A 20077-nucleotide genomic window follows, 5' to 3' on the forward strand; every position below is an offset into this window, starting at 1 on the left:
GTCTGAAATATACTAATATATACTAATATACTAATTATATGTGCTCTTTTTCAGACTCTAACCTTTATGTAAATAATAAATCATCTTTAAACTCTAGGGTTAATTGTGGAGTACCACAGGGTTCAGTACTTGGCCCAATTCTCTTTACTATATATATATGCTTCCAATAGGTCAAATGATCAGGCAGCATAGGATAAATATTCACTGTTACACTGATGATACTCAGCTTTACTTATCCATAAATCCTGATGAACCCAACCAGTTAGATAGACTACAAGCATGTCTTGAAGATATGAAAACTTGGATGACTTTAAATTTTTTGCTTCTAAATTCAGACAAGACAGAAGTTGTCGTCTTTGGACCGGAGTCTTTAAAAAAGAAACTGCTTAGTCAATCACTTAACCTGGATGGCATTAAATTGACCTCCAGTAATAAAGTAAAAAACCTTGGTGTTACTATTGACAAGGACGTGTCATTTAAATCCTATATTAAACAGGTTTCTAGGATTTATTTCTTTCATCTTCGGAACATCGCCAAAATTAAAAATATTCTATCCAGGAGTGACGCTGAAAAACTAGTCCATGCATTTGTTACTTCAAGTCTGGACTATTGTAATTCTTTACTATCAGGATGTCCACATATAAAATCCTTCAGCTGATTCAAAATGCTGCAGCAAGAGTTCTGATGAAAATTAAAAATAGAGATCATATTTCTCCTATTTTAGCTTCCCTTCATTGGCTCCATGTTAAATCCAGAAGAGAATTTAAAATTATCCTCCTCACATATAAAGCCCTTAATGATCATACATCCATCATACATCAGAGATCTGATTGTTCCATATGTTCCTAACAGAGCACTTCGTTCTCAGACTGCAGGTTTACTGGTGGTTCCTAGAGTCTCTAGAAGTAGAATGGGAAGCAGATTCTTTAGTTATCAGGCTCCTCTCCTGTGGAACCAGCTCCCAGCTTTAGTCCGTGAGGCAGACACCCTGTCTACTTTTAAGGCTAGGCTTAAAACTATCCTTTTTGATAAAGCTTATAGTTAGAGTGGCTTAGTTTATCAGGGAGGGAGCCTTCCTCCCTCCCTGTTGGACGGAGTAAGGAGGAGTCAAGTTTAGCCTAAACCGGCTCAGTTATGGTTGAGGTGCAAACACACCCTCCATTTCTGCTACCTGTATGACCCCTTCTCTTTTCCAATGGTTTTATAATCAGTGTGACAGAGAGACGTATCCTAATCCTTGTGGTTTTTAGTATAACAATGACCATCAGTGGGACCCTTTGTGGGGTGCCTTGAAATGACATTGTTGTAAATAAGCGCCGTTTAACTAAACAATCTAAACTGAAACTATCTGTGTAGTTATGCTGCTATAGGCTTAGGCTGCTGGAGGACATAATGACCACTTTCACCCTCTTCGCTACATTCTCACACTACTCTCCAATGTTGCATTATTTGCTGTCATTTCAGCTTTTAACTTTGTTCTCTCTTTTCTCTTCCTAGAAGCTACACCTGGCCTGACTCGGTGTCTATCGGTGACACCTTTCTGACCTTTCTGGAGAGGGGCATTGTCCGAGCTTTTGCTGGCAACAACTTAATGCTCACCCTCTACGGATGATCCACATAGCCCTGTCTTTTAGTGTTTAACCCTTTCTCTCTCCTAGACATGGCGATTGACTGAGATTTACTGTAACTAATTATATGTGCTCTTTTTCAGACTCTAACCTTGAAAACTGGCTCAGAGTTGATCTGTTCTTTCTTTCTAGTTGAAACGACTTAAGGAGCTACATCCATTAACATTTACTTCTCCTTCCCAAAGAAAGGACTCCTGGATCAGTGCTTCTTTGTTCTCTTTGTGTCTCTGCTCTGTTCTCTCAAACCCCCAGTCGGTCGTGTCAGATGGCCGCTCACACTGAGCCTGGTTCTGCTGGAGGTTTCTTCTTGTTAAAAGGAAGTTTTTCCTCTCCACTGTCGCTACATGCATGCTCAGTATGAGGGATTGCTGCAAAGTCAACGCCAGTGACTGTCCACTGTCTCTACATGCTCATCCAGGAGGAGTGAATGCTGCAAGTCACTGACTGGATGCAATCTGCTGGGTTTCTTTAGACAGAAAAACGTTTTATCCAATTTGAATAAATAACTAAGTCTGACTGCACTGTTCAATGGTTAGGATTAATTGGAATGTATGTACCTAACTTTTGTGAAGTACCTTGAGACAACATGTGTTGTGAATTGGCGCTATATAAATAAAACTGAAACAACTCCCAAAACCAACAGGTGAGTATTTTATTTACACATTAGGCTGTCTGAAATATACACTCACCGGCCACTTTATTAGGTACACCTTGCTAGTACCGGGTTGGGCCCCTGTTTGCTTTCAGAACTGCCTTTATCCTTTGTGGCATAGAGTACTGGAAACATTCCTCAGAGAGTTTGGTCCATATTGACATGAGAGCATCACACATGATCTATGATGTGAATCTCCCGTTCCACCACATCCCAAAGGTGCTCTATTGGATTGAGATCTGGTCACTGTGGAAGCCATTTGAGTACATTGAACTCATTATCATGTTCAAGAAACCAGTCTGAGATGATTCATGCTTTATGACATGGCGCGTTGTCCTGCTGGAAGTAACCATCAGAAGATGGGTACACTGTGGTTATAAAGGGATGGACATGGTCAGCAACAATACTCAGGTAGGCTGCGGTGTTGACACGATGCTCAATTGGTACTAAGGGACCCAACGTGTGCCAAGAAAATACCCCCCACACCATTACACCACCACCACCAGCCTGAGCCGTTGATACAAGGCAGGATGGATCCATGCTTTCATGTTGTTGACACCAAATTCTGCCCCTACCATCCAAATGTCGCAGCAGAAATTAAGACTCATCAGACCAAGCAATGTTTTTCCAATCTTCTATTGTCCAATTTTGGTGAGCCTGTGCGAATTGTAGCCTCAGATTCCTGTTCTTAGCTGACAGGAGTGGCACCCGGTGTGGTCTTCTGCTGCTGTAGCCCATCTGCCTCAAGGTTCGATGTATTGTGCCTTGTTGTGGTTGTAACGAGTTGTTATTTGAGTTACTGTTGCCTTTCTATCAGCTCGAACCAGTCTGGCCATTCTCCTCTGACCTCTGGCATCAACAAGGCATTTGATCCCACAGAACTGCAGCTCACTGGATATTTTCTCTTTTTCGGACCATTCTCTGTAAACCCTAGAGATGGTAGTGCGTGAAAATCCCAGTAGATCAGCAGTTTCTGAAATACTCAGACCAGCACGTCTGCACCAACAACCATGACACGTTCAAAGTCACTTAAATCGTCTTTCTTCATCATTCTGATGCTCGGTTTGAACTGCAGCAGATTGTCTTGACCATGTCTACATGCCTAAATGCATTGAGTTGCTGCCATGAGATTGGCTGATTAGAAATTTGCGTTAACGAGCAGTTGGACAGGTGTACCTAATAAAAGTGGCTGGTGAGTATAGAAGCGTCATTTTGTGATCTATCTAGAGCACCTTGCAAAAGTATACACACCATTTTGTAATGTTACAACCACAAGCATTAATGCTTTGTGTCAGACCAATTCAAAGTATACTGGAAGGAAAAATAAATGGGTTCAATTTGTTTTTACAAAATAAAATCTGAAAAATGACTGAATTTTTAAATCAAAGCATATTATTTTTCTCTAGATGTAGTCTCTTTTGCTACCCTAAAATGAAATCTGCTACCAGATTTAATTTTCCTCCTATTTTCACAACACTACTTTGTGTTAGTTTATCAAACAGTTGTAGAGTGCTTAATCCTGAAGCTCCCTTGTTAAGGTTGGATCTAATAATTCAACCTATTGGATCCAATAGTCTGAGGGAAACTCGGGGCTTTAGTTCATACAGGATAATATAATCTTACGTTAAAATGAGAATTATGACATAAGAAGAAAGACAAGAAAGCCTTCAAAAACAGACAAAAAGGACACCGACACTGGATCTACTCTGAATCAACGATATTTTCCTCTGAGCAACTGTTATATGATATGAGTAACTAGGCAGCTGTTTCAAGGAAAACCGCTTATTATTTTTATGCAAAATTAAAAACAGTGACTCTGAGGCAGATACCTAAATCCTTGTTGGCACATGTTCTGTCAAATACTTACAACACACTGCCTATAACAGTGGTGAAACACAATTAGTTATAAAAATCTAAATAAAAAGTTGTGCAATGTTTTGCTTTTGGGAGGATTGGACCGATTCTACCGTTCTGCTCCTCAGAGGATCCGTGGTGTTACATAAGAGACAAGCTTAGGAGTGGAAGGTTGCATGGAGGGCAACGTCGTCATTCAGCACAGCGGCTCTATCTGTGATTGTAATCTGAAGCCAGAAAATGCTCCATTCTGCAGCATCAAAAGGAAACTAACAACCACTATTTTAGCCAGAAGCCATTTCTCATGCTCACAACCAATTTTCAAAATGAATTTTGCAGTTTTTGAACATCAGTCTGACAAAATAAAAATTGCATTACACCTGTTTTCCTCTATTCACCATACACAAGTAATAGGTTGAGATAGAGATCAGAAATGGGCTGTAGATCAAAGCCTCTGATGTTTTTATGAAAGCCTTTTAGAATTTCTCATATTTAATGTAACTTTCGCCATCAGGTTTCAAAGCAGAAAATTAAAACTGAATCAAAGCAGATGCACATCCTGCCTTCACTTCTTTCAAAAAGTGCTGTGATTTTTACTTATTGCTGTGTAGTGACGTTTCTCCTCCAGCAGTCAGTGCCTGTACCTGACAGATGAATCCGGTGGAGGTGCACTGTCGAACCCAGAGACTGAACTTCCTCTTCTTTCTCTTCCTCAGATCTCTTTCTGTACAGGTGGTGATAAACACAGGGTCCTCGTCTATCAGTGGCTCATGAAGAACCTGGAAATACACAGATGATGTTATACATGTTGACTTGTATTAAAACATTTTAACTAAACCAGATCCAATGTTATTACTTGATCAGTTTATAAAGATATCATTAGATAAGCTTGATAAGTAACTTTTAGGCTTGATAAGTCTGGAAAAGGTATAGGTTTTGCCGTTTTCCACGTTAATAATGGAAAAAACTAAATTGTTTATGAAGAATATGTAGTTTTCACACTTTCTTCTATTATCTGAATCATGAAAAAATTTGTAAAAGAAAGAACAGGAATTTCTTTCACGATTTATTTTTAAATTACATCTTTTATCTTTGTGGTTTAACAAATCACTACTGGAGTTAACAAAAACAGAGTTAAGATGTCAGAGATCACAAACTGTGATCTGTATTTAGTGTAGGACAACTGCATTATGGGATATAGAGCTGATCTTAGCTAGTCCAGATGCCAAAAAAAACAAAACATAAAAATTCCCAGGGTCGCATGTTTCCATTTCACAAATCAGAAGTCAAGTTGAGCATTGTGTTGTTTCATGAAACAAATAAACCTCATCTAGCGAAATGTTACTGTTTTAAACACTGCATTAAATCCACAAAGACCTGAAAGGATGAGTTTTTTATCTTGAAAATGTGTAAAAACACAGTAGCGCAGAAGGTGCTACTGTAGTAAAAAGCTGCCCGACTGTGAAATCTAGACAGACAGAGAGAGAGTACTTCTTTCAAAGAGCTGTACGTGTTTGAGTTGAATAATAACACAAAAAACAGTTTTCAAAAAAATATATATATATTGTGCTTTGTAACCTTTGCTTTTTATTTCCAGAGAGCCGTTTTTCAACTGTTCAGATGTATTTGATAAGCTAGACCCTGGTTAAATTTCTACTTTTCTCAGAACCTAAGGACACTAACATACAGCAGCTAAAAAGCAATAACTGTATTTCTAGGCACTTGTAAGTTAATATTTTTTTCTAGGCACAAATGGCTAATAATAAACTTTGTGTTAAATTGTTTTTATGGTACATTTTACAAAAACAAAACTATTACTACAGATATTGATAAATACTATAGATATTGATTTACTACAACAGTTTTTCCAGCCTAATTTAGTTCATTTATATGGCACCAATTTACAGCAAATGACAAAGACAAACAAATCTAATTCATACCATATTAATATAGACATTAATTCAGTGGTCATTGAAGCTAACACACATATTTATGGAGTGTATCAGGAAGCTGGAGAACCATGAGGGAAACATGCAAACGTGCAGAGGGATAACATGCAAAACAGCAGAAGTTTAGGTTTAATGTTGGTCACAAAAAAAACGTGCCTTTTTATAAGGTGAGTGCATCTGGTTTCTGCTGTTGCCTTTTCTTGATGTTAAAATCTGGCTAAAGAGAGCAGTGATCAGAGGCTTAGTTCTGATCTAGCATCAATACAAACAGGACATTTATCAGTTAAATATGGAGTTTTTGTTTCATTAAAAAATACAGAGGCTTTCCAACCATTTTGCTGAATGACTTCATCCAGACCACAGTTCTCCCTATGGTTTAGGGTCCTAATGACCTAAGGATGTGTTTCAAAGAAACAAGTCTTTACTTAAATATTTATTGCCCAGCCTATGAAGAAAATAAAAAGAAATAAATAGCAACCATCTCCAAGATTAGAAATTAGACAATTGCCTTTCTCTTTTTCTTCATACGTCCCCTAAAACAAACAAAAAGAAAACAGGGAAATGCAAACAGGTTAGTACAGCTGATAAGAAAACCCCTTTTCTCCTGGATAGTGTTTATTGAATGAGTAAACTATTGTTTGACAAAGAAATGGTTTCAGTCTGCGCTTCTCTCAGCATCTGTCCCTGGCATTGTCAACTAACAGATAAAATAAACTGGCTTTGATACTCAAACACACACACACACACACACACACACACACACACACACACACACACACACACACACACACACACACACACACACTCTCTCCATGGCAGCCGTCCTGCCCTCATTATTTCAATTTTGTCAATTTTAGATGATTTGTGTAAAAATGCCTTTAAACAGCACGGGTCTACTTGGCAATTAAATAACTCCACAACGTTAAAATGTTTTCCTTTAAATTTGTAAAAGTGAATTAGATCTGGGTGTGATATAATGGGGGTAGTGATACTCCCAAATGTATTTGTGGCATAGGAATCATGTTTCACAGTTCGGCTGATCCAGAGCCACTTAAGCTGCTCAAACAAAAAGCAAACAAATCAGCTAATTTCCACTACTTCCATTACGTTTTTGATGCTGGCATGAAAATTAATGCTCTTGAAATTTGATTATTTATCCCAGGAGTCCCTTCATGAACAAACACAGAATATTAAGTAAAATGTGTTGGTTATTAGCACTGGACACAGTGGAGCTAAATGAATGCTTTTATAAAATAAGGAACACTGGTTGTGATCATTCTCTGTGCAAAACTCTTCATGCATTAGCATGAACAGAAGATTATTTTCTTCTTTCATTTCTTTCTAATAATGGTATTCACCAAGAAACCTCCTCTGGGTTCTTACATCTTTAACAGTGTCAAGCACTTTTAATGTTCATTCAATATATATTTTTAAGATTTTTCCACCATCTAATAGCAATGAAAGGTTACCCAAAGACTGCCTTACAATAGTACTTTTGTTTGAGGTAGAATCTATCATATAAACCAACAAAAAGAAAATACATGATTTTCCCTTTTATTAACAAATAAAATATTAAAAGTGTGGCATATATTTGTATTTGCCTCCTCTGAGTCAATACTTTGTAGGACCACCTTGTGCTTTAATTACAGCTCCAAGTCTTCTGGGGTGTATCACTACTAACTTTGCACATACAGAGAGTAAAACATTTTGCTTATTTTTCTTTGTGAAACAGCTCAAGTTCGTTCACAGAGTACCTGTGAATATCAATGTTTATGTCCTCCCTTAGATTCTCAATTGGTTTTAGGTCTGGACTTTGACTGGGCCATTTTAACCAATGACTGAGCATAGATCTAAACCACTCCATTGTCGTTCTGGCTGTATGTTTAGGGTTGTTGACCTGCTGGAAGGTGAACCTCTGCCTCGGTACCTTCTAACAGGTTTTCTTCCAGCATCACCCTGTATTTACTTCCATCCATCTCTTTATCAACTCTGACCATCTTCTCCCTGCTGAAGAAAAGCCGCCAGCATGTTTTACAACACATATGGCACACTGTGATGTGTAGTTTGAGTTTTCCACCACACAGTGTTTAGCATGAAAGTCAAAAGGTCAAATTTTGAACCTTTGACCAGAGAATCTCCTCCCACATGCTAGCTCATCTTCATGGCTTACGGGTAAACTGCGAAAACGACTTCTTGTGGCATTCTTTCAACTATTGGTCTCTTTTTGAACTTCTTCCATAAAGGAGATTTGTGGAATGCACTACCAATAGTTTTCAACAGCTTCTCCCAGATGAGCTGTGGATCTCTGTAGCTCCTCCAGAGTTACTAAGGGCCTCTTGGCTACTTCTCTGATTATGATTAATACTCTCCTTACCTGGCCTGTCAGATTAGGTGGACTGCCATATCTTAGTAAATTTGCAGCTGTAATTGGACACATACTCTTTCCATTTTCATGTGATAGATTGAATAGTACTCCCTAAGGCATTTAAATCTTGGGACATAGTTTTATAATCCGACCCTACTTTAAAATGTGTAAACCATGTATCATTCCAGTTTACTCTACTTTGTGTTGGTGTATCACATAAAATGATCAGCGTAAAAAAAGAAAAAAAAACTCAACTCTGTTGTTGTAGTGTTAAAATGTGCAAAAGACAAGAGGCACTGTAACTGTGAATTCTCTGCAAGGCAATTTTATAACACCTAAATTCTTGAGGATTACACTGATTTCCCTTCCAAGTGAAGATGACAGCAATTTGCTGCTAAGAACAAACACTAGGTTTTGTGATATTAGCATAAACATATTTATGCTCAAACGTGTGAAACTAGTCACAAAGACTATGTGCTTCACATAGTAGAATGTGCCGTTTCTTTTTCCCCATATTATGTAAGATGTGTTTTCCTTAAATTTAATCTCAGCAGACTATTTTAAACACAATGATGTGTTAGTGTCCAAAGCGATTTCTCTTGGCCCTTTATGAGTGGTTGTGCTACAATCATGTGGTCAAATTTAAACATTAAAACAAGACTTTATAGTAAAGCATCCATTAACCTTATCCGGGATTTCAAAAATCCTCTAAAATAACTTTTTCATGAAACAGTCACCCAGAGGCTTTTATTCTGTCACTTGTCTCTGATATTATGAGCGATGCACACTGTGCAGAGGGTGTGATCAGTGTGATGTTGCATGACCACATCTGCAAATGTGGTGCAAAATAAATCTCTACTGCATTTAAAAGCTGCGCACAGCTGAAGCCAGTAGGTTTATTTCAAATGTAGAACTGTGACCCCGTTCTACATTTATCAGGTACAAATCTGAAACTCTCATCCTTCATTGCGAAATGTTGCGTAAAAAATGAGAGGACTTCTCTGTTCCAGTTGCAAAACTGAGTCTTAAATGTTAAAAGAGGGGAGTTTTCCTACATAATTAATATGTGGATAGTTTTCAGACCGAGGTGAAACAATTCCATTGTTTTATTTAAATGTAGGTACACAAGTTTTCTCATAAACGGTAAGACAGTCTCTAAACTGCTAAGGTGTAATATCAGATTTAATTACTCCTACAAATATTGCTTCATTTTTAAATATAATTTTGTCTCAAATTTGACTTTGCCCGCAGTTCAGAAAATTGTAAACTGTGTCAAACACAGGTAAAAACGTGAAAGACTAATAAGCATCATTCTTGATGTCAATTATGAAATAAGTTTCTGCCGATCCATATACACAAAATGGTTGTGATTTTGGTGAATGGTTCTGATACAAGCTGGAAATTTTTACATGTTGACAACCATGGATTTTTTTTCCACCAACCTCACAATTTTAAACTACTTTGTTCTGATTGGTCATGTAAAATCCCATTACAACATATTGAAGTATGTGGTTATAAAGCAACAAAATGTGAAGACGTTCAAGGTGTATAAAAACATTTGCACTGTACCTTGGCCTTGTACATAACTGAATAAAGAATCTGTCTATATACAAATATCAGAAGATTCTTTGAGAAAACACAAAGCTGGAGACTTGCACTAACCTGTGTCTGCGAGGGTCTGAAGGTGCAGCTGAACGACTGCTGCAGTGAATCCAGGAATGGCTGGATCTTGTAAAGGCCCTGATTGCTCCCCTGGGACGGGCGGAAAGCCACAATGTGAAAGTACTTGAGGATCTTCTCAAAGCGCGACTGGCTCATCTTCAAGGCCATGCTCCTGTTGCTAAAGAAGCCCGAGCTCCAGATGCTGAGCACCGACTCGCAGCGCTGAACGCTGGTGGAGATGACGAAGCCCAGGAACGCCTTCATCTCCTGGGCCGTGACCGGACGCCAACCTTCGTCGGAGCCGAAGCGCTCCTGAAACTTCTTGGCGTACATGTTTGTCTGGGTGACCATATTTTGGATGCAGTTGTCCGGGACAAAGAGCTGAAAGAAGTCCAAGGCTGTGGCGGTGCCTGGCATCTTCTGAGCGGGGCCTGGATGGAGACAGGAAGGAATAAAGTGATGGAGATGTTGCAGCAAAGGAAACTGATTGACAGAAAGTCTTATATAAGCTTACCATCAGGCACAACTGTCACTTAATCTCAGGTCCTAAAGTTTACTAAAAGCCTTCAGTTTGGCTGATCTTGCTTGATAAAGGTTTTTATTTTGACACTATGACAGGAGAAAGTGACATTTTGTTGAGCTGTCAATCTTAAAGCAGAGGAGAATGCATGCAAAGTGTTTCTTGCTGACAGAGTACAATGTCGCCTCAAAAGAAAAGAAAAGAAAAGAACAGCATCACAACAATCCATTGTTTTTTTCATGAATGAACCGTGGCAGCTTTTGGTCTGAATGTCAGAGGCCTCGGGCCGTGGTTGAAAAGTTAAGAAGATTTGACAGCTGTAGTGAGCGTCAGAGTGTGTCATTTTTCTGCTTGCACAAGGTCTCAGAGTCTTGTTGCTTTATTGTTATGGCAGGAAATGAGTCAGAACCATGAGCCCATGTAGTTGAACCAGACATCTGCTAATAAAGCCTTGGCTCATAAATGATTGTTGAGCTGGAACAGCAACAACTTTAATTTAGCTATGTAAAACACACACTGCCATTCCCATTGACTCTGTGATTTATAAGGAGAGGTGCGAACTGAAACCCTACAAGTGAGGTTAAATATAACCCTTGCCTCAGAGGACACAGATAAAAATCTTCTTTAAAAATTAGTTAAAATAACTTTGTGTAAAAAATACCACCACCAAAGTCTAATCATCTGTTCCTTGTGCCAGTAAACACCATGTCTGAAAATTTCATCTAAACCTATCAAAATATTTTGTGAACAGACAGATAAAGCAATGCCGACAAAAACATAACCTTCTTGGTGAAGGTCATAAATAAACTATTACAGCTTTGAATTTAAATTAAATATTCACAGCCTTATACAGCTCATATTTGAACTCTGCTCTGGTCGTTCCATTTTTCCTCAGTTTAACTAGAGTCTAACTTATAACACAAACACTTGATGATACAGTAGCTCAAACCTGACATACTTTACTGTGCACGGTTGCCTCCAAGCAGCCAATATTTAGTAATCTGGAAATATTTCCACTTGTGGAAAACACAGACAGTCATGTGCAAAATGCACAAAGTTCACCAACATTCTGCAGAGTCAATAGCTTCAGATATCCAAACATCATGTGACCTTCAGGTTAGTTCAAGAGCAGTCCATAGAGAGATTCATGGAACGGGATTCCATGGACAAGCAGCTGCGCCGAGCCATACATCACTAAGAGCAATCGAAAGCTTTAGATACAGTGGTATAAAGCATTACACCACTGCCAGGATAAATAGGTATTTTTATTGATGGTGTGCCTGTTCAGTCTTTTTTACTGAGATTCTTAGTTCTTTCTTGTGTCCTGTTCTTTGTGCATAGGTTTAAATTCCAGGGTTCATATGCATTTTTCCTTTCCAAGTTCTATACTATAACAGAATCAAATTTCAAGATTTTCTTCTGCCGTTTTTATAATATTCTATTCATTCTGGATATTTTGAGACCAAAATTCTCACCTTGAACTGCTTAAATAGTCATCTTAAATTTTCTGCTTTTACATTCAGAAAAGACAAAAATTGTAGTCTTTGGACCAGAGTCTTTGAAAAAGAAACTCCTTAGTCGATTACTCAATCTGGATGGCATTAAATTGGCCTCCGGTAATAAAGTAAGAACCTTGGTGTTATCTTTGACCTAGACATGTCATTTAAATCCCATATGGAACAGGTTTCTAGGACTTCCTTTTTTCACCTCTGTTGGACTCATCCATTTTGGTTGCACATTTTGACATGCGCAGCTCAACAGACATCGCAGCTCTGACGTCACCGGGATTATAACTCCACCAAAAAATAAAGTGTTGTTGCCATTTCCCGCGTGTCTCACAGGACAGAGCATCGGAGGCGCATGTCTGGAGAGACAAAAGCTCGCAGACAAACTTTTGCTCCACAAGGCCATTCCCAGAAAAGCATGAAAGCTGAAAATCTGTCTGATACAAGAAGAACAGCAGGTTTATTTGCCAATCGAAGACCGCGCCGACACCTGGCGCAGCTGAAAACCCACAGAGGTTTATTTCCAAGGAAATGAGTTCCCTACTTGTTGATTCAGTCGACTAACGGTTCTTCATAATTTTTCCCTCTTGGACCGATGAGAAGATACCGTTTTTTTTTTTTTTCTTGAGTTGATCATGGACACGTGCTTGTTAGTTGAAGGTTTTTGAACCAGAATAAGGGTATATCAAGATTATTTGGCTTCAGTAAATCTTCATATATATAATTAAGAGAAGCGTTTGTGTTTTTTTCGTGCAAGAGTGATTTATCTGTCAAAACAAGGTCGAAGATCCTCCACCTTGGTGAAGTGGTTGAATAAACAGTGACAGTTTGTGGTTTTGGTTAATAATTTGTAATTATTAAACAACTTTGAGCCCATAATCACAACACCAGAGGACATCTCTGATTTCTATTCGTAAGTAATGATTTTTGTTTAAGAAATTAATTTTTTTCAAATTATGATTTTAAATTATAATTCTTGATGAATATTAATTAATCAATAATCATAATCCTTACCCCTCCGTAATATTGCCATATTAAATATCCTATCCATGAGTGCCTCTGAAAAACTAGTCTACGTATGTGTTACTTCAAGGCTGGACTATTGTAACTCTTTACTATCAGGATGTCCACAAAACAGTTAAAAGCCTTCAGCTGATTCAAAACGTTGCAGCAAGGGTTCTGATGAAAATTAAAAAGCGAGATCACGTTTCTCCTATTTTAGCTTCCCTTCATTGCCTCTTTGTTAAATCTAGAATAGAATTTAAAATTCTACTTTCTAATCAAGCTCCATCATATAGATGAGAGATCTGATTGTTCCATATGTTCCTAATAAAGCACCTTGTTCTAAGACTGCAGGTCTACTGGTGGTTCCTAGAGCTTCCAAAAGTAGAATGGGAGGCAGATTTTTTTTATTTATCAGGCTGCAGGTTACCCTGTCTACTTTTGAGATTAGGCTTAAAACTTTTCTTTGTTGATAAAGCTTATAGTTAGGGTGGCTTAAGTTATCCTGAGCTATCTCTGTTGTGCTGCTATAGGTTTAGGCTGCTGGAGGACATAATGATCGCCCTCACTCTGGAGAATTCTCTTACTACTCTCCCACTCTTTGTGGGAACAGTTTGGGGTTAGGCCCATTGTGTTCCAACATGACTGTGCACCAGTGCAGAAACAAAGGTCTATAAAGACATGCATTAGTGACTTTGGTGTGAAACAACTTGAGTCCTGCAATCAACCTGACAGAACATCTTTCGGAAGAATTAAAGACTGAGCCACGTCTTTTTGTCCAACATCAGTGTCTGAGCTCACCAATGCACTTGTGGGCGAAAGGTCAAAAATGACCAAACACACTCCAAAACCTTGTGGAAAACCTTCCCAGAACAGTTAAAGCTATTGTAGCTGCAAATGTAAGCCGATATCATATTAAACCGTTTGGATTAAACAGTGCCACTCAAGTTCCTGTGTAGGTGAGGGTAGGCTTTACATGCCTAAATGGTTTACATGTCATAGCTAATAGATATGAAGAATAATCAGGTGGTAGGCTGAAAATCAGTTAAAAAGTCACAGAAGATCAACCAAAAACGTATAAAGCCTGCAGAACTATTACTCAAATCCCTTTACAAGAATATCTGGGTTCTAGGAGGCAAAATATAAAGAAATAGAGTTTCATATTTTCCAAAACATGGTTTGTAATCCTGATATGAAGCCTTAAGGTTAGAACTGAATGTAAACACTTCCCTGTAACTTTGAGCTGATGCATTAATGTCCCACACCCATCTGTGAGTGGCATTTGTCTCAGAGATTTTCTGTAAACTTATTAACTGCTTTGGAAACAAATGGAAATCAAGTGTAACAACATCATCAACATATAGTGTGTGCTGCTGCGTTAATCTATCTTTGCTTCAGAGATATGTTTTCTCATAAAGCCCTGCCAACTTGTTTTCAGTCTGATCTTGAGATGCCGTTTGCCATCATTGTCTGATATTAGATCATGGAGATATGAAAATATATATTTTTCAAATTATTCAACATGAAATCCACTTGAATCCCTGAAAGAAGAAAATCCTACTTTATGATCAGTTGATATGTTATTCCAGTAGCTGGAGAACAAACATCTGCCTGGTAGAGCTTTTATATCTGGGGATTACAGTGTCAGGGATTACACTATATTTGCAGCACATAAATCCTTCACATAGCTGCAATAAACTGAACATGGTTTTGGCTCAGTTCCTAGTGGAAGATGAAGAGCAAGAGCAAAAAAATGTGAGTAATTCTCGACAGCCTTCTCCAACAGGATTTTCTGAACTAAAATGGTTCGATGTTAATATTCAGAAGGCCATAAACAGAACCCAGAACAAATGCAGTGCCATGAAAAGCATTTGCCCCATACAGATTTCTTGTTTTTGTTTTGTCACATACTTTTGTGTTTGTCATAATGAAACAAATTTTTATATCAGACAAAGATCACCAGAGTAAATACAAAATACAGTTTTCAAATGATGATTTTATCTATTAAGAGAAAATCTATCCAAACCCACCTGGCCCTATGCAACAAAATAACCTAATAACTGGTTGTTAACCCTTCGGAGGAAATAACTGCCATCAAACGTTGGCAAAAACTGGTAATGAGTCTTTTACACCTCTGTGGAGGAATTTTGGCCCACTCTTCTTTGCAGAATTGCTTTATTCACCCATGTTGGAGGGACTTCAAGCATGCGAGGCATGTCTACGTTATGCCACAGTATTTCAATTGGATTTAGGTCTGGATAGTGACTAGACTAATTCAAAAACCCTTAGTTTGTTTCTTTTAGCCATTCAGAGGTGGACCTCCTGGTTTGCTTTGGATCAATGTCCTGCTTGACCTTAGGGTCACAAACCTGTGGCCGGACATTCTCCTTCAAGATATTCTGCTAGAGAACCTAATTCAGAGTTCAATCAATTACAGCAAGTTGTCCAAGTCCTGAAGCACTGAAGTAGCCCCAGACCATAACACCACCACACTTTTTCCGCTCTCTTTCTGAAATACTACATTAGTTTTACGACAGATGTAACAGGACACACACTTTCCACAAAGTTCCATACTTATTCCATCAATCCACTGAATATTTTGCCAGAAGCCTGATCATCTACCTGCGTTATGGCAAAAGTAAGAAGGACCTTTGTGTTGTTTTTGGTTGGCTGTGTTTTTCTTGGAACTCCTCCTTGAATGCCTTTTTTGTTGAGTTTCTTTCTCTTGACCTTAACAGAGGCAACTGAGGTTTGCAGTGCTTTAGATGTTCTGGATTATTTTGTGACCTCTTGGATAAGTTGTTGATGCAGTACCACTAGTTCTTTGGTAGGCTGGCCACCCCAAGGACAGTTCTCCTGGTTCCATGTAAGGGATTTGGGTTTTTTTAGAGGTCTGTAGGTATTCAGGCCTGGGTGTGGCGAGTTAAACTGAACTAAAAATGTGGTTATTCATAGTTACAGTTGAGGCCGAAATTATTTATACTCCTAGCATATTAAGTTTTAAAGTAATATTTTCATTTTACCAACAGGTTTCTTCTGATTGGAAGTAATTTTGACTATTTGGGGTGTCCCACTCAGAGTCCACCCTTGAATCTGACAGAAAATCTGTGGAAGGAGCTAAAGATCGAGGTCATAGCAAGGAGGCCTTCAATCGTTAAAGACTTGGAGCTTATCACCAAAGACAATCATAAAAAAGGAAATCAGCAGAAACTCAAAAAAGGCTCCTCAGCAATTAATAGTAGGGCTGGATTGCTGTAGTGTCAATAAAGATTTTTCCATGGATTATTTAGAATGGTATAAGTAATTTGCAAAATACCATATAATAAAATGTAAATAAGACAGATTTTTTCCAAAATTGATACTCCCTTGGCATCATTTATTATCTTTAGAGACATTTCTTATTTTCTATGAGAAACAAACCTCTTGGTTGAATAAAAATTGTTTTAAATCTAAATCTTTCAGACGTATGAATAATTTTGGGATTAACTATTTGATTAAACATGGGGATTTGATGATCTGAAATATTTAAATGTGGTAAAATAAGCAAAACAGAAGATATTTTGAAAGGGGAGAAATACTTTTTCACAGCATAAATATTGTAAAACACTTTTTTCGGAATACAACATGTTCAAAAAAGGTTTTGAGTTTAGAAAACTTTAGCTCAGTCTGCAAGTCTATTTAAAAATGCATCTATAATTTCAGATTTTTTCAGGCTTCATCCCAGATCTTGCCTCCTTAATACCCCAAGTAAGCTGAGAAATCTCTACTCTTATTTCTGTCTATATATACGTATGCATTTTTATGCATATATGCATCATAATATGGTCATTCTGACATTTAGAAATACCAGGTCAAAAAATGTACGTTGGCATAAGGTGAGTAGCAGCAGTCTAACAGATATGCTCCGCACATCAGCCGATTGAGTGAGCTTTTAATTCCTTCAAAATGCTGATGAGTAGTTTATATAATCTAAAGATTGAGATATGAGATTAATAATACCTTCCCTTCCTGCTATGATGAAGGCAAAATCAACCAAAACCTGAACTAAAAACACAGCAGGGTTTCCTAGTTCTGCAACTGTCTTCTGCAGCGAACCAGAACAAACCATTCAGGGTTTGTATGAGGTTTGTGAGTGAATGCTTTCTGACAGCAGCTGATGATTTATGAACACGTTACACAGAGTCCAAGGAGTGGAGCTGTCACATCCACACCGTGATATAGACAGCACAACTTGACAGAGCGATGGGCAGGAAGGTAGACAGGTAACTGACTAATATACAGCCAGACAGGTCCACAGACAGGCAAAGCAGCCCAGACATTTTAAACTCCTTCTTTACTGCAGCATTAGTCGACTTAAGAAGCTTTCGATACCATTAAAGTCAGTAGAGATGCATATTCATGCACCAGCGTTCAGACTGAAGATTTCAAGATTATTTATTTTTTACAGGATAGTGGCCAAAACTCATGCTTGTTGCACTTGTGCAAATAGAAACTAAATGTTTTTTCTACAAATCCACCTCAGATTACACAAAGCAGACTGCTGCTACACTAGATTAAGCCAATAGCAACACCACAGCTAAACAAAGCAGGATAACTCCAAGATGTGTGAACACAGAGCATTGTGTAACTTTCCTTTTCTCCAAGGGAGCTCTGATTATTACGGGGAGGGAACCTCATATGTGTTCTTACATTACTAACCATAAAAGGGGCATTTTCTCCTGATGCTGCAGTGGTTTCCTGTCATTTTATCCAGTACAGTTAATGCTTGTGCTGGTATTCATTTGTGAAAGCCAGTAAACAGGTTATGAGGCTTGGTTCATATCTGCCACAGCAAATGCTGCAGCTACATCCAAGGCTGCTTTATTGCTGGGAAATAGAGAATGACATTCCCTGCTGCCTGGATAAATATATAGAAACTCAAAGGGACAAAGAGCAGTTGGATAGGAATCGTAATAATGTACATTATCTTCTGTTTCTACGCACAACCTTGTAATGACAGAAAACTGAGACTGGCTTGAATCGAGTCCTGAAAGCGCCACAATGTAATAAATAAGAAGAATGAAAAAAAAAAAAGAGAAAAAAATTAAAAATAAAGAGTATATTGACAAAATAATGATTTTGAAATAAGAAATAAATACATGCATTAAATTTATTTCATAATTACTTTAACGAGTAAACAATTAATCAAATGATTATATAAGAATTAAATGAGTAATAAAGAGTTAAACTTTAAACACATTAATTTTATAAAAAATAATATGTTTGCTGTCACCATTAAATCATTTAAACTGTCACTACAGGTGACATCGATTCTGACACTTGATTGGTCAACAAGCAACACTGATTGACAATCAATTTCACCTGCTGTTGTGCAAATGAAATAGACAACAGGGGGAAATCTTTGGTGATTAGCAAGACACACTCAATAAAGGAGTGGTTCTGCAGGTTCTGCAGGTGGGGACTACAGACCACTTCTCAGTACCTATGCTTTCTGGCTGATGTTTTGGTCACTTTTGAATGTTGGTGCTGCTTTCACACTCATGGTAGCATGAGACAGACTCTACAACCCACACAAGTGGCTCAGGTAGTGCAGCTCATCCAGGATGGAACATCAATGCGAGCTGTGGTAAGAAGGTTTGCTGTGTCTGTCAGCGTAGTGTCCAGAGCCTGGAGGCGCTACCAGGAGTCAGGCCAGTACACCAGGAGATGTGGAGGAGGCTGTAGGAGGGCAACAACCCAGCAGCAGGACCGCTACTAACGCCTTTGTGCATCACAGATGAAAGCAGGTTAACACTGAGCACATGTGACAGACGTGACAGAGTCTGGAGACACTGTGGAGAGCGATCTGCTGCCTGAAACATCCTTCAGCATGACCAGTTTGGCAGTGGGTCAGTAATGGTGTGGGGTGGCATTTCTTTGGAGGGCTGCCTGGTCCTCCATGTGTTCGCCAGAGGTAGCCTGACTGCCATTAGGTATCGAGATGAGATCCTCAGACGCCTTGTGAGACCATATGCTGGTTTGGTTGGACCTGGGTTCCTCCTAATGCAGAACAATGCTAGGCCTCATGTGGCTGGAGTGTGTCAGCAGTTCCTGCAAGATGAAGACATTGAAGCTATGGACCGTTCCCCAGACCTGAATCCGATTGAGCACATCTGGGACATCATGTCTCGCTCCATCCACCAACGTCACGTAGCACCACAGACTGTCCAGGAGTTGGCGGATGCTGTAGTCCAAGTTTGGGAGGAGATCCCTCAGGAGACCATCCGCCATCTCATCAGGAGCATGCCCAGGCGTTGTAGGGAGGTCATACAGACACGTGGAGGTCATACACAATACTGAGCCTCATTTTGACTTGTTTTAAGGACATTACATCAAAGTTGGATCAGCCTGTAGTGTGTTTTTCCACTTTAATTTTGTGTGTGACTCCAAATCCAGGCCTCCATTGGTTAATAAATTTGATTTCCATTGATGATTTTGTTGTCAGCTCATTCAACTTTGTACAGAACAAAGTATTCAATCAGAATATTTCATTCATTCAGATCTAATGTCATCTATGTGTTATCTGAGTGTTCCCTTTATTTTTTTGAGCAGTGTGTGTATATATATATATATATATATATATATATATATATATATATATACATACATACACACTGGCATTAGCTTACTAGTTTATCAGTTTCCTGAATGAATTAGTTTCAGCACAGGTTATCCTGCTGTTTCTCTAAATTACACAGCATGTCTCTCAGCACTGCAATCAAACATGAGCACAACAGCATGTGTATCACAGCACCAAGGGGAGAAGAATCAAAGGCTGAGAATGTGTAATTAACTCTACAGTGCAGCGTCATGCTCCTCTCCATCAGTTACCTGCACATGGATGGAAAAGAAGCATTACTGCCCTACATTTCAGACTGAATGAAGAATCTGAGAAACGGTG

General features: G+C 38.6%; 1 protein-coding gene across 1 annotated transcript in view; it reads right to left on the reverse strand.

Moving 5' to 3' along the window:
• pgbd5 (piggyBac transposable element derived 5) overlaps window positions 1–20077 on the reverse strand; it is a 32087-nt gene that overhangs the window by 11125 nt on the left and 885 nt on the right. Inside the window, exons 2-3 of the mRNA XM_047352411.1 lie at window positions 10111–10541; window positions 4779–4913 (exon numbers count right to left, since the gene is read on the reverse strand). Coding sequence (XP_047208367.1) covers window positions 4779–4913; window positions 10111–10541 — 566 coding nt within the window. The remainder of the gene's footprint in view (window positions 1–4778; window positions 4914–10110; window positions 10542–20077) is intronic.

The sequence above is a fragment of the Girardinichthys multiradiatus genome, chromosome 22, assembly GCF_021462225.1.
Source record: "Girardinichthys multiradiatus isolate DD_20200921_A chromosome 22, DD_fGirMul_XY1, whole genome shotgun sequence".
Classification (NCBI taxonomy): Eukaryota; Metazoa; Chordata; class Actinopteri; order Cyprinodontiformes; family Goodeidae; genus Girardinichthys; species Girardinichthys multiradiatus.